Raw genomic sequence first — 26,897 nt, 5'->3', positions numbered from 1 at the left:
TTCTAGGTTAAAGTGAAAGGGGGGACTTTAAAGGTATATGAATAACATAATGTTGAAAAGGAGTGGTATTCCCCTTTAATGATACATCATATGAACAGGGTAATGGTGAAAATCAGTTAATGTCTTAGCAAATGGATAATTGATAAATTACAGTTAATAAAGCAATAGAAGTCCAGTTTGTGGTTCCTCCAATATCATTTATTTCAAACGACTGTTTGGCATCACCATTTTAAAATTCATGAAAAGATGCAAGTGATATAAATTACTTTGGTATAGAAATCTGCAAAGGTTTTTAGTAGAATCTTGATTACACTGATCTCAAAAGACTAGACAAAGTAAAATCCTCTGTTCGTTTAACTCCGAAGAGTGCCCATATTTGTGCATATATTAGGATTGCGCAGTTAAACGTTGCATCATAGCTACTGCCAAGACTGTCATTATTAGACAATGCATTTCATGACTGCCAAGACAGTGTCATATGATTAGACAATGAATTTCATGACTGCCAAGACAGTGTCAGATTGGACATTTCATCTGTTTGGGATGTGCTGCAGAGTCACATTGGAGGCTCTCTGATCTGTGCCCGAGCATCCTCTCTGATCTGTGCCCGAACATCAAATGCATCAACTGGACTGTCTGGCTCCTGGAAGAGAAGACATTCATATTCATTATCCTGGAAGAGAGGACACTCATATTCATTATAAATCTGCTGCAGTCTGTATTTAATGAGGATTTATGTATTTTAAAACATAATAATAATAAATAAAAATGTTTTGTATCAATTGCGTGCTTTGACAAGGCAAAGATTAGTGAAAGATCTGTGGGGAAAAAAGATAATTCAAACTTTCTTTTATCGTTCTATGATGAACTAGTCTTTTTAAATAGTCTGATTTGATAGTTTTGTTCATAATGTGTACTGTACAATTAGTACCTCCATGTCGGCGGGTATCGCTGGACCCATGTCAGTCATCAACGTTTCCTTCTCAATGGATGGGTTTCTTTTCGCAGCCCTCCTACAGAGAGCATAAGCACCACAGATTAAATAGATTTTTAGATTAAAAGGAATTTAATGGAACAAGTTTCACAAGAACCTCTCTCCTACACAGGGAACGCGATAAAGGTGAATTTCTCCTCATACCTCTTCTTGTAAACGGCAACGACGACAGCCAAGCAGATTACAAGAAACATCAGGCACAGGATCAGAGGGGCGTGGCTAGTGCTCGCTTGCTGGCCACAGTTCACTCCTTCATAGCCGTGGTCACAGTGGCATCGAGTCTCTTTGCCCTCGAGGACACAGCTGCCATGATCGCTGCACAGCTCGACGTCGCATGACGAAGAGTCGTGCACAAGCTGAGGTTTGGAGTCTGTCCCAACGCCGGAAGGAGAGGACGACGACGACTTCAGATCAGGTGAATTGGAAGAGTTTGTAAACGTCATCGAGATCTTGCTGGGACCTGAGGAGGTTTAGATCAGCGGTTCTCAAACATTTACATGACAAGGACCCCGCAAATTGATTGCATTTCGCTGAAGACCACCATTTGAAAATACTTTCTGCCAGAGTTAAAAATGTTAAAGATGTTCGAGAACCACAAATAAGAGAACCACAGTAAGGGAAAAAAAGTATTTAAATTATTATTGTCAATGCCCTTTCTTGGCTCAAACAAGTGCTCCGATTTCCCTTTGATGGAAGAATCCACAAATCCCATTATAATATATTGTTGTCATATTATGACGTAACAATTTGCCAGCAGATGTCACTGTTGAGGGATCATTGCCCGTTTTCATTGGCAGCTCAAAGGGCACACACAGAAAACCCCAGACCACAGAAAATCCACTGAATGTTCAAGTACAGGTTGTGTGGGTGGAATTGAAGTCATAAAACAATAAATATAAATGTTTTGTTTCATTTTATCATCGATGTGAAAAAATGTAATTGCATTTGGATTGTAATGCATCGTGGCAGCACTGAACACGAGGGCAACCTTCAATGTCCCCTCAAGAATAAATAAATGACGACTCACAGTCCGTCTCGTCAGACATGTCTGCACAGTCCACGTGTCCGTCACAGAACCTGTAGTAGGGGAAACATTTGCTCCCGTCCCAACATGACTTGCTGGCCGACGACATGCACGCAATCAGGGGAACGCACGCCTTTTCGCCCACGGGGCGGTGGTCCTCGTCACATCTGCAGGTGCGACCACCGGGATGGGCCAGACACAGATGCTGACAACCCCCGTTGTTCTCCGAGCAGCTGTTGGACCCTGGATACAAATACAAGTAAATCACACTTGTGAAGTGAGGCAGCCACACGATTGCAGCTTCACTGCCGCTATATACGTTTACGAGACATGAATGCAGTGTGGTATTGTATAAAACGAAACCAGTCAAAAAAACAACATCGGTCACATGACTTCTCAAGTCATTTAGTGCCCTAAACAAACTAGTCCATAGACTTGGCTGCCATATGAAATTAATGAGTATAAGTAATAATTAATAATATTAATTATTTAAGTAATTTCAAAAGACGTGCATAAAAATTAAAAAATAATAATTTAAGCCTTTGCTTCTCTCCATCCCTTAATAAAAATGGTTGCGATTTGCTATTGTGTTGATGTATCGGTTGTATCCTGTATAGAGGGTATGCGCATGCTTAAAGTGAATGGCACATCGAGTGGCACATCGAGTGGCAAAGCAACATGCAAAGTGAGTTTAACATGGTTTAATGCAATCAGATAGGACTTTTCTGTTTGGATGTATGGGCTGTCAATCAGATAGGACTTTTCTGTTTGGATGTATGGGCTGTCAATCAGATAGGACTTTTCTGTTTGGATGTCTGGGCTGTCAATCAGATAGGACTTTTCTGTTTGGATGTATGGGCTGTCAAGGCCAGAAAGTAGTTTTTTGACACTCCGCTGGCGTTCCTGCATAACTTCCGGGTTTGACGATGATGTCACACGCATACCCTCTATTGAGTGAGTGAGTGAGAGAAAGAGAGAGAAGGGGGGCAGGGGGGGGGGGACAGACCCCATTCAGCACACAGACTGGGGTCGTTCAAAGCCTGCCAACATTGGCCTCTTACAAGGTATCATGTGACCTGGGCCTCTATTCAACTTGAATACACTCCGAGAGGGCCTTTTCAGTCCACTCAATGCAGACACATTATTAATAATATGCCTTTCCAAAGTTTCACTCATCATCCCACTACAACCCCTGCTGCTGGATCAAATTATAGCAGGACATTGATACATAGTTTAATTGGTTAAAACTGACTGATAAATATAAATATTATATGGAATATAAATTATAGCTATACAAGTGTCATATTGATATGCATGCCAAATATCACAACATGATGCACGATATGACTCAAGTGTAGCAACAGTGCTCACCTTCATAGGTCTTGACGAACATGGCAAGCTTTGTAACCGTTGCAGAAAATCAGCAACAGACAAACAAATCAGCAACAGACAATTAAAGCTATTCATACAGAAGACTTTATAAGCTGCTTGCTGCATGAAGACTTTACACACTTTGAATACAAGACAAGCAAGCAGGTAGGGACATCATGTCAAATTGCCTACCCTTTTGTCTACATATATTGGTCAGCCAAAAAAGTAACCTGAGGGCTACACATCTCCATAAGGTGCCCACAATATTGATACAATACATTCAAATTTGGTCAGTGAGAGAGGTAATTGCAACTCTAAAGGCCAGACCGCACCAATGCAACTAGTCGCAACAGTTTTAAGGTCATCTCCTTGCAACTGGGAATTATGGTTGAAAGTAGGTGCATGTTGCAAGGAGTTGCATGGCGACTCATTGGTGTGGAGTGGGCTTTAACACCCGGTAGCTCAAAACAGGCTCTCCCGCATCGGAAACAATTGCTAAAGATTAACGCTTCATTATGTACAAACACACGAAGACTCCTGAAAAGGTACCAACCTGACTGGGTGGTCCGGCTGTAAGACTTCATGGTCACAAAGCTGGTCGCCACCTCGAACCACAACTCTCTGTGCTGGGTGTTATTACTGTACCATAACCTGGATGTACCTGGGGAGGGTTGGACAAGAGAATGTCATTACTGTACTGTATCCTGATGTAACTGGGAAGGGGAGGACAGATTTGCCCAGTGTTTCCTAAACAGTGGGTGAGGAGGACCAGGGGTCATCAATGTGTCCATACACTGTCCGTGGCAAGGCCTGGCTTTGTCCGTGGCCAATTTGTGATTTTGTTTTTACAACCCATTATAATGTTCTTATTTTGATCATCTTAAATTACTGAATGTCATTTTCTTCAGAATATCCATTACACCATTTTCTATGACATGTATGGCACATTAGGAGTCCACAAGGACAGTGGTTCTAACTTCTCAGGAGTTCTCTCGTGTTTTCTTTTCCACTAAAATAACTTTGGTTCTAGAACTGGTTCCATCGAGCAGACCTAGATATTTGGTGTTGAAGGAAGGAACAGACCTAGTATAGAGCCCAGGGGGACACCAGATCAACTAAGTAGGGTTTAAGTGGTTATGGTTAAGCGTCATATTATAGCTTCCAGCTCTGTAGTGCCATCTAGTGGCCCAAACGGTACCTAGTGGTTCCTTCACTCATGCATACAGTGAAATGTTGATGTGATGCACCACAGAATGTGCCAACAATTACAAGTTATAATAAATTAACAATACAATGTAAAGAAACGGTAAAAAAACGTTTACAGAATGATGATAATTTAACAACAAAGTAAATATTATATCCATAGTGCAACGTACAATTTGTGCATAATAAAATGTGCTTGAGATTTGACTGCCCAAAAATGTAAAATAAGCAAGAGTTCTGTTGTGAACAAAAGGGTGTTTACAGTTTGACCATTGGTTAATGTTGATAGTCAGAGCGAAGACAATCAAATGTATATAAATCATAGTGCATGCGTGTATTCACCTTTTTCTCTAGTGATCCACAGTAGTAGGTTGTCCGTTTGTGTGAAAGAGACCAGATTTGGCCCAGTTTCATACCGACGGTATCCTGAGCCATCCAGTCCAATGGAGTTGATGCTACCATCGCCTACAACACAGTTACAGGAAAATCCCTCACAAATGTATTTTAAAATAATAAAAAAAACACTAAATGACAAAATCCTAAATTATTCATATTGTTAAGAGCAATATTTCATTTGCATGTTTTTAAGTTATTGAATTGTATTCTATATTATAGGTACAATATCTGTATCGACTATCGACGCATAAGGCTTACTAGCCAGTCATGCTTTTGTCCTGTAAAGGAAAACAAAAGCTGAGCTGTAAAGTAGAACATGGAACCATTTCTGTGTCTCACCTATGTCAGCCCAGAAGACCTCGGTTCCCTCACTTGAAAAGACAACAGCGGTGGGTGTGTTGGATTTGTCCCACAGCAGCTGCCAGCTGCGTCCGTTCATGAAGGCGCACTCTACCTGGGAGCGAGTGGTATTGTCCACCTGCCTGATCACAGAGTAACACAGGCGTCCTGCAGGGGGGTGCAGTGCAATGGACGTGGTGCCCTTGAAGAAAAGACAAGGAAGCAATTACTTGACTTGGCATTCATTTTAATGACTAAAATGCCATTTTTACCAATCTGTAAGTATGGTATGTAAACTTTCTATGCTTCTACTGAGGAATGTAGACCCTAGTCAGTGTCACACATCGGGCCCGATTAGCACCCTAGGCCAGCGTTCTATAGCTTACTGCACACCAACACTAGTTCTAAAGTTCAGGCTAATCATCTTTAAAATGTTCAGTGATAATCCAAATGACTGTATAGATGAGCTTGCAATAGCCCCAGCACTGCCTTACATTATAACCTTCATACTGCCACAAAATGCTAAGTTAACCCAACAAGTAAAATGTCATACCTTCAGTCGGCAATCAAACAAATGTTTGGTCAAACCGTGCGACCATTGGAATGACATTGTGGCAGCCATTAATCACAGACGGAGCACAGAACATTAGTTTGATACGTGTGTAGGAGGCCTGTGCCACATCGTTGCTCAATCAATGACTGATGATCAAGCATGTGCATACAGTCTTTAATTATAACAAAGATAGAAAGCATTTCTCGCCTTCTTTCCTCTGTGGACATTTCTGTGTGACCGACTGGTTTTACTAATTGCATTAATAATAGTTCAACAAAATGAGATGCCGCAGAGTTGAAACTATTTCAAAGCCTACTTCACGCCTCGTCCACTGCTGGTCGTTTCTACAAATGGTGCTCCCATTGTAAAGAATTAGAAACATGTGCTGCACACAGCATAATCAAAAAAAAGAAAAGAAAGATATGTAACATGGACATTAGGGATGTCATGTTTTTGCTCCCGATCCAGATAATTTGATTTTGAGTATCTGCTCAGTTTTCCTGATCAGATATTTATATTTTATAGAACACTTATGCTATATTACAATATCCAAGACAGACAATATCTAGTCTAATATCATGATATGGATACAACATTTTACGGATACCGTACAAATATTTTTTTGCTCCATTTGAAAATGACGTGATGGCCCGATTTCTGATCACATAATCAGGACAATGCTAATGGACATTGAATGTTTCTGGCAACATTGCCGTGGGAAGAGGCTAATATTATGGCTCAGCAGATAGAGGCCCTTACCTGTAGTGACCCCTGCAGGAGAGGGATGGTATAAGCATAGTGAGAAGAGGTCACATGGAGGAGAGGCAGCTTGGAGCTGCTCCAGTAAAGGTTAGAGGTCACCCAATCAACTGCCATAGCTGTGATGATGTCATCCTACAAAGACATTATCCCGACAGCATTTTAGCAAAGACATTATTCCGACAGCATTTTAGCATACGTCGAATGCATTTTATTTACTAGACTGTAGGGGAGACGGATAGCAGGAAAGCCGAGAGGCAGACTGTGCAGGAGAGACACACACACACACCTGAGGGAGACCGTGTAGGAGAGACAGACATTATGACAGGGACAGCTGAGAGGGAGACAGTGTAGGAGAGACAGCCGAGAGAGAGAGAGAGAGAGATGGTATGAACTGATTATTCTTTACCCTGAGTCTAAGGACTCGTCCCACAGGGGTCAGTCCCTGTCTCGATTTGGTGTTGCCAAGTCTCAGCTGGGTGACGAGGCCTGAGGAGGCCACGTAGACAGCCATGCCGTCCACCACCGCGTCCAGTCCCGTCGACACGGACATGCCAGGCAGGCCCAGCACACGACCACTGCTGGGGAGAGTCTTCAGGTTGGAACCTTCGTGGAGGGACCGTAGGTAAACCTGTATAGAGAGACGGAGAGAGAGTGTGAATTCATGGAATCTCACGACTGAAACAGTTAGCGCCTTTTCCTAAACAATTAAGACAATATGTAATGTTTAGTAATATTGTTCCTGCCGTTACATACTGCCCATCAGATGGAGAAATCACTCACACACCCCATTACCTGTGTGACTGTATCTGAAGACAACAGCAGCAGGAAGGTGGCATCCAAGGAGAGAGCGCAGGTGACTTTGTCCTTGTTGAGAGACAGTCCTGGTGGGCATCGGCACACTGCCGTGGGTCCCTCAGGGGCTAGATTTGGAGCCCCTGGTCTGGGCAGGGCCTCGTTTGAGGGGGACAAGACGCACAGGTGGGAACACCTGCTGTGACGGCAGGGGTTGGAGGCTTGTGGCTGGGACAGGGGGTGGATGAGCTAGACGGGGAGGAGAGACGGGGTCACATAAGGCAGGGGTTCTTAAAGTTTTTGGCTGGGGACCCCCGGAAATGCTTTGGCCATGTCTCGTGACCCCTGCCCTGCCACCCTCCCCACCACCAACACAAACTGAATAAAAAAAATAACCTTAATAGAGAAACTATATGATAAATGAATACTGAAACCAGATATAATCATTAAGGAACGTTTATGCCTGCATCACGTACCATGTAAACTCTTAACTTCCATTTTCCAGCCATTCAGTTTCAAATTCAGTTGGCAACCCCCTGAGGGGTTGCAACCCACGTGTTTCCCCAAACAGTGAGTCGGGATCCATTTGTGGGTTACGTCACGGACTGGGCATTTGTTATGGGTCACGACTCAAGTAAAAATCCCTTTATTTACATAGATATGTTCATTGCTTTATAGCTTGAATTTCTATAGCTTGAATTTATAATGAACATATTGCAAATCAAAACTCTTGTAACAAGAGTACAACAGACAAAATATGTTTTATATTTTATTTGTAGATGAGTCATTTTGAATGTTTATGTGGTATTGTATTTGTTTTTGGTAGATACAAGTAATGTAGAACGTTTAAATGTGGTAAATGGATTCTTCGGTCTCCAAGTTGTTGGTTGTAAATGCACCATGTTGTCTCAATGCAGTGAAGAGGACTCACCCGGAGTGCAAACGGCTGGCTGGGCCTTTTCAACAACCTTTTCTGGTTCTTTCCTGTGTTCTTGTCGGCTGAGCGGATCGTCCTCCTCTTGGTGTCGGACCAGAAGATCCTGTTGTTGAAGACTGCCACCGCAAACGGACTCGCCATTTCTGTCAGCTGGAGGATCTGCGCCACAAAGACAGTGGTATTAATTCATGTCCTAACATTTTAGTCTTTAGTTTTGTCAATATATTTAGTCTTAGTCATCATAGCTTAGTTTTCATTTAGTTTGTTGGTGAAAAAGGACAGTCGAAAAATGTCACCATAGTTTTAGTCGACGAAATAAACACTTCCTACCTTGACACCTTGCCCATCCAAAGAAGTGGATCCAATGCAGCGCAGCTTCTCGTCTGCCCAGTACACGCGGTTATCCAAGAAGTCAAAGGTCAGACTGACCGGCCAGCTCAGGCCCTTGTTCACTATGACTTGCCGCTGTGTGCCGTCCATCCCTGCCCGGCCGATCTGAGGGGTACTGCCAATCTCCGACCACAGCATCAAACTGAGAGGAAGGAAAGACTTTTAGTATATTTTGAATACCAGACTTTCATTTGTAACAGTTTTTCTCCATTGCGGTATTTGTTACTTATTTTAGTACTTCTAGCAAGGCTAGTATGGCAAGACTAGATTGGCGTTTACTGTACATCTTACCCGTGGTTGGGTATGAGCAACAGAGAACTGGGCTGCTCCAGTTCTTCATCCAGGATCACGGTATAGTTTTGAGGTCTGGCCAACGAGTCGGACAAACTCACTGCCAGGATCTGAGCCACCAGACCGTCTATCCAGTACAGGTTCCTGCCCACCCAGTCCAGCGCTATGACATCTGGCTTCACTCCTGGAGACAAACACACACACACACACACAGACAGGGATAAAGTTGGCGATTTTTAAGTACATCCCAGTAGTTCACGAGGCCAGTGTCAAGACGGAGCAGGACAAATCGGTTTAACCTGACGAAGCCACCTCATTCACGCTACCCGAGTCAGATACTACAGCTCTCAAACTTATTTGTGCCAAGGACTATTCTTTCCCAGTTATAACAATAATAGATTGAATTTTTATAGTGCTTTTTCAAGTTCTCAAAGCACTTTACAATTCATCCATAGGGAGGTGAAGCGGCGAACAGCAGCACACTCCCTTCCCACATTGACACATCAATGGTGGCAAGCTACCATGCAAGGCACCGACTGTTCACCGTCTTGCCCAAGGACACTTCAACATGTAGACAGGAGGAACCGGGATTCGAACCGCCGACACACGGATCATTGGACCTGCTCTACCCTTCTGAGCCACAGTCACCCCACAGTCGTTATAGTACTGTAGGTGTTCCTTCGATGTTGGCATCGTTACCTTTAAAGAGCATCCCAATTCTGCTGGTGTCATTGAGGTTGGCCCACCGGATGCTCTCGTAGGAGCTCAGCCAGTAGACCCTCTGCTCCGACCAGTCGTAGTCCAGGGAGAAGACGGGCCGGTTGGCCAAGGACAGGAGACGCACGGAGGAGCTGTGGACCCCCAGCAGGAGCAGCTGGGACTGGACGGAGGCCAGGAGCAACGGTTCATCTAGGCACAGGAAAACCCAGAGTGTTCAATAAAATACAACGGTTCATCTAGACACACAGGAAAACCCAGAGTGTTCAATAAAATACAACGGTTCATCTAGGCACAGGAAAACCCAGAGTGTTCAATAAAATACATGTTCATCTAGGCACACAGGCCCAACCGTACCTCCACTGACTTCTCTTCATCAAATACCAGATTAGATTGAATTAATCCCATTTGGAAAACAAATCTTATTTTAAATCTTATAAAACACTTAATTGAATCATTGTTGGTTAAACTCAGTGTGATCTAGTATGGGATTAAAGCCACAAGCGTCGACTCAAATTGTAATAATGGAATGCAGAAATACTCTTTCTACCTCAATGCAATATTTCAGATGTTTGGAAGTACAGGAGTCAACATCCCGCCTAGTGGCGAGACCAAGCGTTGCGTACCAAGAGACTTCATACTCCATTCAGGATTTCTCAGCATAAAATGAAAGACCCAGAGAGTTCATCCTAACCTCGACTCTTGCAGCTTCTGTTGTCTGGCTCGAGCAGAAAGCCGTGGGAGCAGTGACAGACGTAGGACCCTCGCGTGTTGGAGCAGAAATGTTGACACACTGCAGGTTTCACCTCATTACACTCGTCAATGTCAATACAGGAAATACCGTCCGTGAGTTTAAACCCTGCGGCACAGCTACACCTCTGCAAAACAGACAAAGAGTTTATAAACGTACAAGCCAGGGCAGGCAATGAGTTAAAGGGACAGGACACCCAAAATCACTTTCTTATATTTTAACCAAGATATGTGTCCTTTGTGATAGGGAGCAATGATATAGTACAATTATCTCATAGGTTTCTGGTTTAAAAGCTTTCTGCCGTTTCTCTAGCTATTTGTGCGTTTCCACTCGTTACATTTTACATACACGTGTTCGATTTCTGCAACGTGACGTAGGCATATCATGTCGAGACCTCTCCTCTGAGCAGAGCGGTGACATATACATACAAGAATGTATACATACACATGTAGGTCTACTAACTTCGTAGCACCGAAAAGGTATAGGGTCAGGTTGTCCTGAACCTTTAAGCAACTTCTAGTTAGTTTTAGGATGATTTTTGAAGAATCGGCCGGTCTAAATGGGTTAAAGTTGCACCTCGAATTTGAACCCAGATCTCCTATGCACATTTTACAACTGAGCCAATAGAGCCCCTCCCACCCGGGGAGGAAAAACTAGGTCACGCCAGTGACACTTACCGGTCCCTGAGGTGTGCTCATACATTGGTGGTCACATTTGGGCGCTGTGGAGCTGGAACAGTTAGACTGGGTACAACCAACTCCCTCATCTGAGCTGTCGGGACAGTTGGTGATGCCATTACACACCAGGGAAGATTTCAGACACTCTCCACTGCTGCACTGGAAGTGGTGGGGAGGACAAGATGGTCGCCTGCCTGAAATGACAAACGAACACAGGCTTTTAGTGTACCACACAGACTGGTCATGTAATCTTTTAACTCTGACAGTTGTAGTTATATCTACAATAATCTAACTAAATAATGAAATCTACCATACACATACAGTACGCATGTGAAAAAGATTAACTGAAACAAAATTATAACGGAGTGAAATCGCAGATCTACAAAATTAACGCATTGCAGCATCAAGGCCTGCCAAAATACATTTTAGTCGATTTAGACTAAAACTAGACTAACACTAAAACATTCCATTTGACTAAAACTAAACGGAAACTATTCAAAAGACTGACAAAAACTAAACTCAAAATCTGCTGTCAAAAATCAACACTGGTGGCAGGCTCACATTTGTCCTCGTCGATGCCGTTGTGACAGTCCATCTGTCCGTCACACCTCCAGGACAGAGGGATGCACTGTTGGCTGGTGCCACACTTCCACTGGAACTCTTTACACGTCACTGGAACCGTCGCACAGTCCTGGACAAACGGTTCAGAATAGACAGACGAGAAAATGGGCCTTAATTGGTAGAATAGTTCCAAATAGACACGGCGAAGTAAAAGTACAATTGTACTTCGGAGATGTAGTGGAGTCGACGTATAAAGTACTGATAAATGTAAATTAACAGATCTACAAGCTCACAATATTACAGTTAAATCTGACTTGCCTAAGTCTGCAGTGCAGACACCCTGTTCCATGTATTTTTCAGAATGGACAAAATTATTATATATTTTTAATACAGAATGAGATGATATAGACATCGGTAATGTTGGTTATCGACCATAACAGCAATTACTTATATCAGATATCGACCAAAATGTCTCATCGGCACATCGCTACTCTGTAGATATTTCGCCTTTAATGAATGGTAATATTTCGGCAGGGGTGCATTTTCTGTGAGAGACGGGAGACTTAAGCTGAATTAGAGGGGTGTAACAATATAGTAACTGCATCGAAAAATCTATTTTAATTTGAAGAATCGAAGTACCGAAATGGAAACTCAACATATCTTAGTTTGTATCGAATCGTTTTGCAATGCAAATAATCAATTGTATCAATTAGGGTTGTCCCAATCGGATCGGGTGATCGGAAATCAGGGGTGAACACGTCATTTTCAAATTATCGGAATTAGATTGGGAGCCAAAAAATGTGATCGGGACATCCCTAGTATCAATATTATATCATTATGATAATAGACTGGATATTGTACTATTGTGATATGGCATAAACGTGTTCTAAAAATATATAAATATCGGACCGGGAAAAATCGGTATCGGCAAATGACCTGCTGAAATATAGTGTCCGAACGTAAATCATTGCTCATTAGCAGAGTTCAATCTAGCTGTATTTAGGCCAACAATGTAAACCTTCCTCTCCTCTTTAGCCAACCTTCCCCCCTCACCTTCTCATCTGCGCCATCATGGCAGTCGATCTCGCCGTCGCAGAACCAGTCCTTCATTATGCACTGGTGGCTGTGAGGGCATCGGAGGTCGGGGGGGCATCGGGGCGGTCTGGAACAGCCCACCTCGTCGCTGTGGTCGCGGCAGTCGGCGTAGCCGTCACACCGCAGGGCCTCGGAGATGCACTGACCACTAGAACACCGGAACTGACTGATTCCGCAGGGATGCAGGCCTGGTGGAAACACAAGGTTGTGAATGTTAATGAACCTTCTATTAATCCAATCCACTTATTTATAAAGCAGATTTAAAAAAAACAAAAAACTGTTGAACCGAAGTGCTGTTGAAAACCACTGCATTAATCAAGGCCCGTTATTTGTTTGACACGTGAGCCATGGACCACCATTTGATGAGATTTGTAAATCAGAAAACTAATTTAGGTAGTCAGATTTAGGGTGAGGTCACAATTTTAATTCTGCCTACGCAACGGAGTAGTTTGTTACCTTTGCGGATTTCCACCATTGAAAATCACTGGCGGAATCTGCCGCATAGGCAGAATAAATAAATAAATTCGTGTGACTTTATTGAGAAAGATCTGCAGCCAATACTCTTTTATTACGGTCACCTCAAAGCGGAATAACACAAATTGGTATAATTTGACACTTTAAATATCCAAGAGCCGTGATTAAACAATACCAAAGTTCCAGGTTGCAGCTTTAAAAACAGGTGTTCTTGCGATTGATTGAGAACACATTCGAATCCTACCACACTTGTTCTCGTCCGAGCCATCGGCGCAGTCTTCCTCGCCGTCGCACAGGAAGTTCTCCGGCATGCAGCGAGTGCCATTGTCACAGAGATGGTTACACCCATCAGCGAGAACCCTGCACCCCTCTTCGTCAGAGAGGTCCTGACAGTGGGCTGTTCCGTCGCACACTTGCGCATGGGGTATGCACTTCCGTCCATGGGCACACTGGAACTCAGCTGGGGAGGAGGTGGGACGGGTCTTTAGTTTCCACATGAAAAACCTTTAGAAAATGACTGTTTTGTCGGTACACTCGGCAGCCCTATGGAATGCTATGCGGCTATATGAATACTGACTGTATGTATGAATGTACTGTAGTGACGTCATCTTTAAAATCAATGACTGCTGATGTGTAAAACTATCCATGTCACTGGTCATTTTAAGACTAACCTCGCAAATGCGTGAAAACATCACTTAACTACTTAACAAACTTGGTACGAAACAGTGACCAAGGTTCTGTATGAGCAAAGCTTATTTTTTATCTTCAAAATTAAGCGAAAATTTAACTTCACAAGTATAAAACTCTGTAAGGTTCAGCACCAAATTAATGTAACATTCGTAAGACCTCCATCATGTTAAGTGTATATAAAGAATACTAAATCCCCACTATTGACTATATGTATGTGGCATCTCAGTAGATACGTAGTTAAGTTCAACCTTCAAAGTAACTATTGTCATTAACACCAATAGCATCCAAATGACTATCTAAAGATGTCGTGTGGTACATTTCAGTCACTTTCACTTATTTTAGTCTATACAATTCAGATAAGTTAAACTAAAGAGTACTCATCGCTGAAACTAATGTACATAAAAAATACGACGACATAAAAAAGAAAAAAATCTTAATAATGAATAAAATTAACCTGCTTGGCACCGAGTAGCACAAGCCTCTTCATCTGATCCGTCTTTGCAGTCCGTCTCTCCGTCACACACGTGGCTGTACACAACACAGTCCGTACCATCTTTACATGGCCAGGTGCCTACACGACACTTCAACGGACCTTGAGCTGCATTGGCTGAGGGAGCGGAGTCTGCCAAAGATACAGAAGAAAACGTGCCATTAACACACACAAAGTTCTCAGGGATGAAAGACAGAAACACTATCCAGTTACACCACCCTCGATGACGGTTGGTGGAGACCAGAGACGGCCCAGCACGTTCGCCGGGTGTCGACCACAAAATACTTTCACCTGGTCCTTTATACTTTGAAGATGGAGACGCGCTTCGAACTTGTAGATCTACTAATTATGCTATATTTGAATTGAAATCCTGAATATATCGTTTTTAATTTGAATTCTGAAAAGTTTTATGCAATTAGTTAATAGGTTACTTATGTTAACTGTATGAACTTAAATCCAAATACATTGGTCATAAAAAAAAGACAACAACATTCAGCTACAAATAGAGTAATTAAAGCATATATGCATGTTTGGAATAGTCAACAGCTGAAATCAATATTCAGATATTAACCTGTGGCCCCCGGCCCGGCGGTTGTCCATGTGTGACTTACAGTAAGACGCAGCAGCCTTGGATGAACAGTCCTTCTCGTCGGATCCATCTGAACAGTGGGAGCGGCCGTCACACTTCTGGGACGGCAGGACACACTTCCTCTTGTCTTTGCACAGGAAGTCATCTGAGATGGAGGAAGGCAGAACACACTGGCTTTATCGTATGGCAGCATCGCGTAGCAAAAATGGAGATCTACAAGCTCACGATGCAGCAGAATAGAATTCAGTGAGCTACACACTGTACAATGGAATATAAAATTAAACGTTGCACTTAAGTTAATAAAGACGCAGGTTAAATGTACTTTAGACATAGCACTCTATGTGTATACACATGATGAGTACACATGATGACTAGGTTTTATGTATTACCATGTTTGTTCTTTCTTACTGTAAATCGCTCTGGATTAAGAGCATCTGCTAAATGCCTAAATTCAAATTGTAATTAATATCTACATTCCACAAGCAAACACGTGAAGAAAAAAAGTGTTTTACTTTTGCAACATGTACCTAGTTTTAACAAGTAGCTCTGCCTGAAGCATGCACTTCCTAAACACTCATTGAGTGTCAATGTGGACAAGCACCAAGATCAAAATGTCATTGTGGACAAGAGCTAAGATCGAATGTTCATGTCTTAAAGTTTAATTCCGTTTCAAACCCGCACTGCAATACACATACCGGTAGTCGCTCGCATCGCATTATGATTTTCAAGTGAAAGATTCTAGAGCGCAGTGACAATTGCAATCGATCTTGCAATTGTCTATCCGTATACTCAAGTGGAGTTTCAGACTTTACACATGGCATAGCCCCTGCATGGACTGACCTTTAATTGATTTTACAAAGATCTGGACAATTTAGAAACCTTGTCTGCACTCACCGATTTCTCAATAGGGTAATAACATTATTTGTATACGTACGTACAATAAAAACAGTCCGTTTAAGCTCTAGCTAGGACTTACTGGAGTTTCTACACCTCTTCAAACAGCCTTCTTCGTCAGTTCCTTCAGGACAGTCTCTCCGTCCGTCACACAGCTGGCTCTGAGAGATGCACACAGGAGAAAGTGGACACCGCACTGAAGGAGCCAGACATGGCGGCATAGAAGGGCTTACTGGCTGGACAGAAGGGGTTGTAGCCACTGTTGACTGGATAGAAGGGACTCCAGCCTCTTGTGGTTGGTTAGAAGGGACTCCAGCCTCTTGTGGTTGGTTAGAAGGGACTCCCGCCTCTTGTGGTTGGTTAGAAGGGACTCCAGCCTCTTGTGGTTGGTTAGAAGGGACTCCAGTCTCTTGTGGTTGGTTAGAAGGGGGTCCAGCATCTTCAAATTGATGATCTCGATCACGAACCTTGATTGGCTCCGATACTGTGGAGTAGGAGAAAGATTTATGGACTGAAATGCATACATATTAAGACATGTGTTTTTGTTTAGGGATAGCGTGTAGATTATGATAACTTACACAGTATCATCAATACAGTACAAATGTCATTATGCAAATTAATTTAGAACTGTGACAAAACTGGTATGCACACTACTTTAGTACTAAAGGGGTATATTAATGAAGTTCTAGGCTAAATAAGTTTAGCCTAGAACGTAGGGTCATATGATCACATGACCCCAAGTTGTAGACCTCCAGTTCGAGGCTAAATAGACAACTAAATAGACAACTGAATGTTGACATAGACATACCGGTAGGTCATCTTTCAAGACAAAGTTCAATGTTGAAAATGAGTAGCATTCAACCTTTAAAACAGGTTTACTGCTCAAGACGTCCCCACACGTCTTTATAATTACACCCGTAGAAGGCACCAGACATTGGGATGTCTTAGGGTCTTTTTGAGCGGTGCCTAACCGCTCCATTACATAGGATGTGGGTATGTATGTCTGTCCCTGTGTCAGAGCACGGAAAGCTGTAACACCTCAACTCTTGTCACTTCGACCGTTTGGGAAGGCTCGCCGCAACCGGGCGTGTTCCTGGGGGTCTGGATGTTTGCCGGAACCGGGTGTTTTTGTAATGGTATAAAACTGGATTGCTGTAATCCATTTTTTGACAGGGCCATTGCTAGGCAACGCCTTGTTCGTGCAGCCGCTCACTTCCTTGTTTACGGCCCGACAAAACCGTCTATTCCCTCTAAATCTACGGCACTCTCCATGGTTTTGATCAGAACAGCAATGTTCTCGCCTCACAACTTTAAACAAGCATCTCGAATATTAACGATTCCAGAGAGATCAGATGCGACAGCGTGAGGTAGTAATGGAAATGTATACCTCCCGGTTTTGGGGGGAAATGTAAGGTGGCGCTTTTCAAAGTAAAATCTGTCTCATCTGCTGGGCACTCTAGCGCCTTTATATTTGAAAACTTCCGGAACACTAAAGGTGTTAAATATGAGGCATAATTATTATTACCAAGTTAAATGTGCAGTTACATGAAGAAAGTGCACATCCTCTGGCCAATCAGACTGTTCTCCGTGGTCATGCTACGGTATGACTGGACACGTCAAAGACTCACCGCAGCCCTTCTCGTCTGTGCCGTCGCGACAGTCTTGCTCTCCGTCGCACAGGTGACTTGCGGGGAGGCAGCGGGTGTTGTTATCACAGCGCAGCTGGCAGGCCTTGCTCGGTCGTCTCCAGCAGTCCAGCTCGTCCTCGCTGTCCAGGCACTGAATCGACCCGTCGCATACCTGGGACAACGGGATGCACTTCTTCCCATGAGAGCACTGGAACTCACCTAAAATGGTTAGAACGGAGGGGTCATCAACGTGTCCGCACACGGACAAAATGTGTCCGTGGCAAAACCTTGTCCGTGGCAAATTTTTGATTCAGTTTTACACATCACATTTTATACATATTTGGTTAATTTGACCCAATTACAGAATGTCAGTCTCCAGGTTTTCTTCACAATATTTATGACACGTGTACGACACTGACACCTTAGGAGTGCACTAGTAGGCTTGTAGTGGTGCTCAAATGTTTTATTTGCAATTATTAGTTATTGCAATTCGTCGCTGTTGGGAGGGAAACTCCCCTTTAAACGTCGTTCACAAAAAAATTTAACCAAGGAAAAGTATTTCAAAGCGCTCGGACAAAACCTCTTAACGCCATTGGATTTTACATCTATAATTAAATTGTAAATCAAATAACCTTCTTTGCAGGAGTCGGGACAGTCCTCTTCATCTGATCCGTCCTGGCAGTCGGCCTCGTCGTCACACACGTGGCTGTACAGAACACATTCCCGTCCATTTGCACATGGCCTGGAGCCTTTACGACACCTCAGAACTTGGGAGGGAGCAGCCGCTATGCGAGTAGAGGGACAGTCCAGCTCGTCTGATCCGTCTTGACAGTGAGATCGGCCGTCGCACACCAGACGCCTGGACACACAGCTTCTACGGTCTTTGCAGCGGAAGTCCGCTATAGAGGACAAGTTTGGAAACATTACTACCCACACATTGGAAGTTTAAAATGTGCTTCACCATGGTAGATAAAAAAATAACCTTGTTAACTCAAAGTTAATCCAATACTGTACTAGTTGGCACAAGTAGGTGGTGTCCTAACAGACACCAGTGTTCCTTGAGGGATCCAGGTAGTCCCCAGCTAAATGATGGAAAGTTGGTAACCAAACATACCCTTATAGATCTTTAACTCTACAGGTGAAGTTGGTTTGATTTTACGCTCAAGAGTTAACCCATTAAGACCCGGAACGCATCTGTGTCACCTTAGCTTTTAACCACTTTAACCCCAATTTTAAACTTTAGCTATTGAAAAATAGCAGATATACAAGCTTAAACAAAATTATATTCTTTAGTATAGAGTCTGCAAGGCTAAATCTCAAATTGTGGTCATGGCTTAAATTAAGTTCTCTTCTTTTCTGAGGGGCACTAGCCAAAAAAGCTTGTCCCCATACGTCTCAATATTTGCCGTTGAAAGGAGAAATTAGGTCAAATGTCTGCCAAATATGATGTAAATGTAACCAACCAATCACATGAATTCAATTGTTCATGAGATGTATAGTGAGAGCAGCCCTCACTTCACACAGGGGTGATTTTCTAAACATACACTACCATACAGATGAATGAAGTTCCAGATTATAGTTTAAGGGGCCATGTCCACAGAAAGCATTTTTTGAGCTACCAGTGCCTTTCTGCCAGGCAATGCTAAAGACACACTGGAGAGAGAAGCACTTGAGTCTGGACATGACGACAACTTACATCTGTTGGGACATTTTGAGACGCAATTCCTCTCGTCAGCTCCGTCCGGACAATCCTTCTTCTTGTCACACAGTTGGGTAGAGGGGATGCACAATGATGATCCCGGACACAGGAATGAAGGATAGATGCAGCTTGGCTTGGTGGTGGTAGTAGTGAGTGGTTTGGTAGCAACTTCATCTGGCAGGCGGTATTGACTGGACGATGATCCGTCATCTAGTGCAGGACTGCCCTTAGCGGCGGTCACTGGAGAGTCTGAAACAGAGCAGTTACCAAATAATTTCATTAAAATAGACCAAAGAACTGAGATTTCTTCATTAAATTGTTTTGTTTGGAGGAGCCAGAAGGTTTGTGTCCGTCAGGGCTAATGGCACACCGTCAGTAGGCAACGGAAGTAACTTGCTGCCATTGGTTTTCACATCACGTTCGTTCCTACAGTACCTACTCTCACCTATGGTCATAAAGTGTGGGTCATGACCAAAGAATAAGGTCGTGGATACAAGTGGACGAAATAGAGTTCTCAGACAGTGGCTGGCATCTCCATTAGAGATAGGGTGAAAGGTTCAGTCACCCCAGAGAGATTCGGTGTAGAGCTGCTCCTTTGCTTACCCGAGTGTCAAATCAACAAATCAAATGATTCCTGGCTGCGGCTCACTGCTCCAAGAGATGGGCAAATGCGGAGAACACATTTCACTGCGGTAACGTGTGCAACAAATCGCACAGACTTTGACTTTTGTCCACTGTCTGGGAATGCCTCAGGATCCCCAGGAGGAAGTGGCTAATGGATGGTTCCCCACAGAGCATGGACATTGGGGCTCCAATGGGTTAAAGTGACGTTTCAAGCAGCACAAGTCAGATACAATTGCAAAGACCATTGCAAAGATGAAAACAACAAAGATTTCCGTTTGAACAACAGTACTTTTAAGACAGCTCACCACAATCCTGTTCATCTGATCCATCCTGGCAGTCAGTCTCGCCGTCACACTCGTGGCTGTACAGAACACATTCCAGTCCATCTCTGCATGGTCTGGAGCCTAGGCGACACTTCAGAACATCTGACTGGGACGGAGCAGCTGGCCGGGACGGAGCAGCTGGCCGAGACGGAGCGGCAGATATAGAGGCACAGTCACGCTCATCCGATCCATCGTGACAGTGAGATCGACCGTCACACACCAGACGCCTGGAAACACAGCTTCTGCGGTCGTTGCAGCGGAAGTCGTCTACAGAGGACGGACACATTGAATTGGTCAATGAAACATGTAACATTGCTGCCCATATGAATATTGTTTCATCTTGTTATATTGAAACAAAAGAATATTAACTCATAGTTAAATGCACTGTAAAATATAATTGTGATATTCCTTGCTATAGAGCGTTTGTTCAGCAACAGCGGTCTCCCCAGGTCTATATTTAAGAGAGGACACAGGATAACCAATGATAACAAATTGGAACTGGCACACAACTTAAAATTGAAAAAAGGGGAAAAAAAGAATAGAAATCCGACTACCATACAGATTGGTTCAAATAAAATTGTATCCATTAAAATAATTCTCGGCTGCAACTGGAAAATATTTAAGGCTTCCCCTTCATTAGGACTTACTTCTATTAGGACACCTTGAGACACAGTTCTTCTCGTCGGCTCCATCGGGACAATCCTTCTTCTTGTCACACAGTTGGGTAGAGGAGATGCACAGCGATGACCCCGGACACAGGAAAGAAGGATAGACGCAGCTTGGCTTGGCGGTGGCGAGAGGCTGGGTAGGAACTGTATCTGGCAGATGGAATTGACTGGATGAGGGGACGTTTAGTGACGCCCCAGTCACTGAAGAGTCTAGTCTATTTCAGTGAAATGATTTAACATTCCTAACGGTTGACTTACTGTTTCTAAATAACTGAGATTTATTGTATTTCATGCTCTGTAGGAGGTGATTAATTTAGAAATGTGTCTGTGAGTCTGGTTCAGTGGTTTGGGATATTGGTCCCGGACTGTTTACACAAACTGTGTCAAATGTCTTACGCGCTACCAGTATGCAACTTAGTCCTTGCATTTGTTTTCTTTTTTGTTTTATATTTAATAGAAATGGGAGCTTGAGCCATGTGTGTGGTGTTGGAAAACTAGCAATCGTATACACTTTAAGCAATGCAACTGGTTTGTCCAATGTGATTGTGTCCATGTCAAATATAACACAGATGACATAAGAGACATAAACAGGCGACATAACTTATGAGATCCACACGATTAATTAACACTATTGCGGTGTAGCAATAAAGTAGAACATTATACTTAACAGGCTTAAAGTGTCTAACCAGCAGATACAGGTCACACATCCAAGACCATGAAGGTAAATATTCCATTTGAGCAGTACTGTTAGGACAGCTCACCACAATCCTGTTCATCTGATCCATCCTGGCAGTCAGTCTCGCCGTCACACTCGTGGCTGTACAGAACACATTGCCGTCCATCTCGGCATGGTCTGGAGCCTCTACGACACTTCAGAACATCTGACTGGGACGGAGCAGCTGGCCGAGACGGAGCGGCAGATATAGAGGGACAGTCACGCTCATCCGATCCATCGTGACAGTGAGATCGACCGTCACACACCAGACGCCTGGAAACACAGCTTCTACGGTCGTTGCAGCGGAAGTCGGCTACAGAGGACGCACATTGAATTGGACAAAAATAATATTTGATAACTTGGTTAAATGTGCTGTAAATGATAATTGTGATATTATTAGTCATAATTATAGAGCATTTGTTCAGTAACAGGGATCTCCCCAACTCTTTAACAACGATAACAAATTGGAACTGAAACATAACTTAAAAAAGACATTTGGTGGACATTTGTCCAAAACAAATTGCCACGGACATACAAAATGAATAGACAATAAGATATACAATACCAGAAACACAAAGATTTGGCCTACGTAGGACCATAACAGGTCAGTAACAGTACACTGACCTCTATTAGGACACTTCCAGACACAGTTCTTCTCGTCGGCGCCATCCGGACAATCCTTCTTCTTGTCACACAGTTGGGTAGAGGAGATGCACAGCGATGACCCCGGACACAGGAAAGAAGGATAGACGCAGCTTGGCTTGGCGGTGGTGAGAGGCTGGGTAGGAACTGTATCTGGCAGGTGGGATTGACTGGATGAGGGGACGTTCAGTGGCGACTCAGTCACTGAAGAGTCTAGAAACAGTAGGTGAACCATTAGGAATGTTAAATGAGAAAAAAAATCATTACAATAGACTAACGAACTGAGATTAATTGTATTTCATGCTCTGTAGTAGGCAATGCATTTAGAAATGTGTCCATCTGTGAAACTGTCTGGGCTAATCTCGCAAACGACTGAACTGAACAGTGTCAAATGTCTTACACACGCTGCCAGTATGCAACTTTGTCCTTTGACTCCTTTAATTTTACTTTAACATTGGAAATGGGAGCTTGCCTAATTATTAAGACTTGTGCGGACAGGTGTTGAAAACTAGCACTCATGCTATATACACTAAAAGCAATGCATCTGGTTCATCCAATGTGATTGTGTTGTCCATGTCAAATAAACAGAACACAGATGACCGACCCATCATTAACTGGCGACATGACGTATGAGATCCACACCATTAAATCACTATTGCTGTCAATGCTGTGTAGCAATAAAGTAGAACATAGTGGTGGGGAAAAAACTATTAGATTAAACGTGAATGCCGTCATGAACGATTATTCATCGATTCACAAATGTAAAAAATAGATTAGATATGTTTTTACATATCGCTGGAGCGAAAGGGCTGTTAACTAATCTGCGACTGTGGTGCCGTACCGGACAGTTTGCGGTGAGTCACAGCGCACGCACATGCTTACAACCAAAATAAACTCATGAGACAAACGCAGAGAGAAGAGATGACAGAAAAAGAACCAGATTCGACCGGCTCCTTTGGGATTCAAAGCCAGGGTATGGAAGTATTTTGGGTTCTATGAGATTATGGGGAAAAGGGAACTGGATAAAAGACAATGAATGAAAGTTGTTTAAAGTAAAAAAGAAATAGTGGGAAGATGACAAACATGGCTGGAACATATTGCCCGCATCCAGAGTTGCAAGAAAAGACAGAAAATCCAGTTGTTGCTGCAAACCAGACAACCATCCTGAACCCTCTGACAAAGCTGCCCATGCAGTCGGAAAAGCTGATGTACTTTTAAGACCGCTCACCACAATCCTGTTCATCTGATCCATCCTGGCAGTCAGTCTCGCCGTCACACTCGTGGCTGTACAGAACACATTCCCGTCCATCTCTGCATGGTCTGGAGCCTCTACGACACTTCAGAAAAGGCTGGGACGGAGCAGCTGGCCGAGCTGGAGTGGCGGATATAGTGGCACAGTCACGCTCGTCCGATCCATCGTGACAGTGAGATCGACCGTCACACACCAGACGCCTGGAAACACAGCTTCTACGGTCGTTGCAGCGGAAGTCGGCTACAGAGGATGGAAACATTGAATTGGACAACGATGTACAGTAACATTCCTGCCCAGTGCCCACAGAAATATGAGTTCTGCTTCACCTTGTTATATTGAAACAATATATAATATTGAAATAGGAGAAAAAAAGAAAAACAGACAACCATACAGATTGGTTCAAATAAATGTGTATACATTTTAAGTTCTGGACTGCAACTGCAGCCAGAAAATATTTGAGGCGTCGCCTTCATTACAACTTACATCTATTAGGACACTTTGAGACACAGTTCTTCTCGTCGGCTCCATCAGGACAATCCTTCTTCTTGTCACACAGTTGGGTAGAGGAGATGCACAACGATGACCCCGGACACAGGAAAGAAGGATAGACGCAGCTTGGCTTGGCGGTGGTGAGAGGCTGGGTAGGAACTGTATCTGGCAGGTGGGATTGACTGGATGAGGGGACGTTCAGTGATGCTCCAGTCACTGAATTGTCTAGAAACCGTAGATCACCCGTTAGGAATGATAATCAAATCATTCCATTGAAATAGACTAAAGAACTGAGATGTATTGCATTTCATGCTCTGTAGGAGGCGATGGATTTAGAAATGTGTCCATCTGTGAAACTGTCCAAGGCCAATCTCGCAAACCACTGAACCAAACTGTGTCAAATGTCTTACATGCGCAGCCAGTATGCCACTTAGTCCCTGCATTAGTTAACTTTTATATTTAACTGGGAGCTTGCCCAAATATTGACGTATGGACAAACCGGATGCATTCTTAAAGTGTATATAGCACGAGTGCTCATTTGCAACACCCGTCTGTGATTTGATGTCCATGTCAAATAAATATAACACAGATAACCACAGATGACATAATTAACAGGCGACATGACGTACGAGATCCACACCATTAAATAACGAACATAGTATTATTCACAAGCTTAATGTGTCTAAACAGCAGATACAGATCCAAGACCATTAAGCGAACAACTAAGTTCACTAACTAATTTCCCCAACATTACTGTTAAGACAGCTCACCACAATCCTGTTCATCTGATCCATCCTGGCAGTCAGTCTCGCCGTCACACTCGTGGCTGTACAGAACACATTCCCGTCCATCTCTGCATGGTCTGGAGCCTCTACGACACTTCAGAACATCTGACTGGGACGGAGCAGCTGGCCGAGACGGAGCGGCAGATATAGAGGCACAGTCACGCTCATCCGATCCATCGCGACAGTGAGATCGACCGTCACACACCAGACGCCTGGAAACACAGCTTCTACGGTCGTTGCAGCGGAAGTCGTCTACAGAGGATGGAAACATTTGGACTTGACTTTTGGATCTGGTGGTGCATTTAACAATTATACACCACTCTTTCCTCAAACTCAGTTCTAGTGATGAGAAATACCATGGTCTTGTTTCACATTGTGTGAGTGATCTCAAGCAAGTATTTTGGAAGGAAATTAATTGACAAATGCTCATATGTTTTCTAGTGGACACAGCCCCTCATTAGTCAGAATGCACCATACGGACAAGAATTATTCTCAAACATAAGAATGAAGGTGTTTCAAACAAATATAAGTGAAGTAATGTTGAGGACAGGGATGTTTATGCTGGCAAATTTGTAATGCTACTCTAAATAAATATGCTAATAATTATATTGGGCTTACCCCTTGATGGACATCTTTTCACACAGTTCTGCTCATCAAAGCCATCAGGACAGTCTTTATGACCGTTACAAAGCTGAGCTGAGGAGATGCACAGCTGCATCTCCTCTGAGCGAGGACAGAGAACCGATGGACTGGTGCAAGCTGGCGCCATGGGAGGCTGGACATCTTGAACAGGAACTTTTGGAATGACCGTGTTCTTTCCTGGAAGGGAAATCATAATCTGATTCATCAAGTTCAGCTAAACAGTATTGTTACAAAATATGCATCTAGCTCTTTATAACTTCTTAATATTAGCAGATGAAGGCCCCTGGAGATAAAAGAGAGGACTAACTTCATTCACATTGAATGTTAATTTTTGAGTTACAAAGTGTGTGTACCACATTTTCCTTTTTTTATGTTTTTTTGTGGCTTTCGCCTTTTATTTTTTATGGAGGGACAGACAGTAGGTTGACAGGAAATGGGGAGAGAGATGCAGTAAAGGCCGTCGGGATCGGGAGTCGAACCCGTGGCACACTGCCAGACTGGGTTACCAGCCAAGGTGCCTGGACCATTGAGCCATGGCCCAGGCCTGTGTAAGGCAAGGCAATTTTATTTATATAGCACCTTTCATACTCAATTCAAAGTGCTTTACAGAATAAAAACAAACAGAGTGCAACAGTGCACTTTAAAATGAATACAGATTATAATAGATACAATTACATTACATCACAACAGATACTCCCACCTTTAATAGAAACAGTTAATTGGGATATGCAATGTTAAATAAATACATTTTTAAATTTGACTTAAAAACAGCTATGGTTGGGGATTTTCTAATGTAACCTGGAATGCTATTCCAGGTTTGTGGTGCATAATGGTGGAATGCTGCTTCACCATGTGTACCACCATTTGTGATTTGATTGGCTGACCACGGAATGTGTACCACATTTGTGATGATTTGATTGGTTGAGCACGGAATGTGATGATGTATGATGATAAGAGCGCCCCTCACCTCACAAATTCACACAAGTGTATAATGATAAATAAAATGAACAAATTAAAATCTTAATTTTGGTGGAAAACTCAGACCCTGACCTGGTTTGATGTCCTTCAAGGAGACCATGACCTCCAACACTTCATCCAGAGGCACGTTGCCACCGACACGTCTCCTGTCCCTCCGGTCCCACAGGGTGAGGTCATTGACGTCATCAGAGAGGGACAACAGGAAGGGCTCTGCAGCGGCCACGACTGATCCCAATATATTCAACCCTCCGCCAGTGAGGTGGGTCCTTCCATTCTGGAGACTCATGGTTGACAGTCCTGCACAGTCATCAGTATGTCATTTAAATAATTAAAGTAGGGAACGTTTTGATTTTCAGATTTTTGGGGGGGCCTCAGCGTAATTGAATTATCTGTGTATAAAAGGGTAAATGAATGCTCAGGATTTGTGAGCTGTGGTGTGAGTGTTACTGTAATCTGGATCAC

At 43.2% G+C, this 26,897-nt stretch overlaps 1 protein-coding gene and 1 long non-coding RNA gene across 2 annotated transcripts; both read right to left on the bottom strand.

Annotated features, from left to right (window-relative positions):
* Positions 1 to 228: 228 nt before the first annotated feature.
* LOC308309707 (uncharacterized protein) lies at positions 229 to 22,316 on the bottom strand (the record flags this gene model as incomplete). Its single annotated transcript, XM_080755624.1, has 30 exons — positions 229 to 643; positions 932 to 1,013; positions 1,139 to 1,454; positions 2,022 to 2,261; positions 3,943 to 4,050; positions 4,935 to 5,057; positions 5,328 to 5,529; positions 6,640 to 6,774; positions 7,049 to 7,270; positions 7,435 to 7,683; positions 8,366 to 8,530; positions 8,702 to 8,903; positions 9,053 to 9,236; positions 9,752 to 9,961; positions 10,464 to 10,647; positions 11,198 to 11,391; positions 11,759 to 11,888; positions 12,812 to 13,041; positions 13,572 to 13,787; positions 14,472 to 14,639; positions 15,119 to 15,241; positions 16,073 to 16,151; positions 16,458 to 16,474; positions 17,619 to 17,837; positions 18,251 to 18,517; positions 19,315 to 19,566; positions 20,247 to 20,531; positions 20,912 to 21,082; positions 21,694 to 21,960; positions 22,286 to 22,316. 30 exons carry the CDS (start codon positions 22,314 to 22,316, stop codon positions 557 to 559), a joined length of 5,358 nt encoding a protein of 1,785 aa, XP_080611750.1. The 3' UTR covers positions 229 to 556.
* A 1,346-nt stretch (positions 22,317 to 23,662) lies between these two features.
* On the bottom strand, positions 23,663 to 24,978 carry LOC308309518. Its single transcript, XR_013963415.1, has 3 exons — positions 24,801 to 24,978; positions 24,025 to 24,255; positions 23,663 to 23,781 (listed from the first exon to the last, which is right to left on the bottom strand). It is a non-coding gene; the product is annotated as an uncharacterized lncRNA (long non-coding RNA).
* Positions 24,979 to 26,897: the final 1,919 nt, after the last annotated feature.

The sequence above is a fragment of the Protomyctophum bolini genome (genome assembly GCF_963924005.1).
Source record: "Protomyctophum bolini genome assembly, chromosome: 22".
NCBI lineage: Eukaryota > Metazoa > Chordata > Actinopteri > Myctophiformes > Myctophidae > Protomyctophum > Protomyctophum bolini.
The sequence above is the reverse complement of the archived record's forward strand: the minus strand, read 5'-3'. Positions and strand labels throughout refer to the sequence as shown.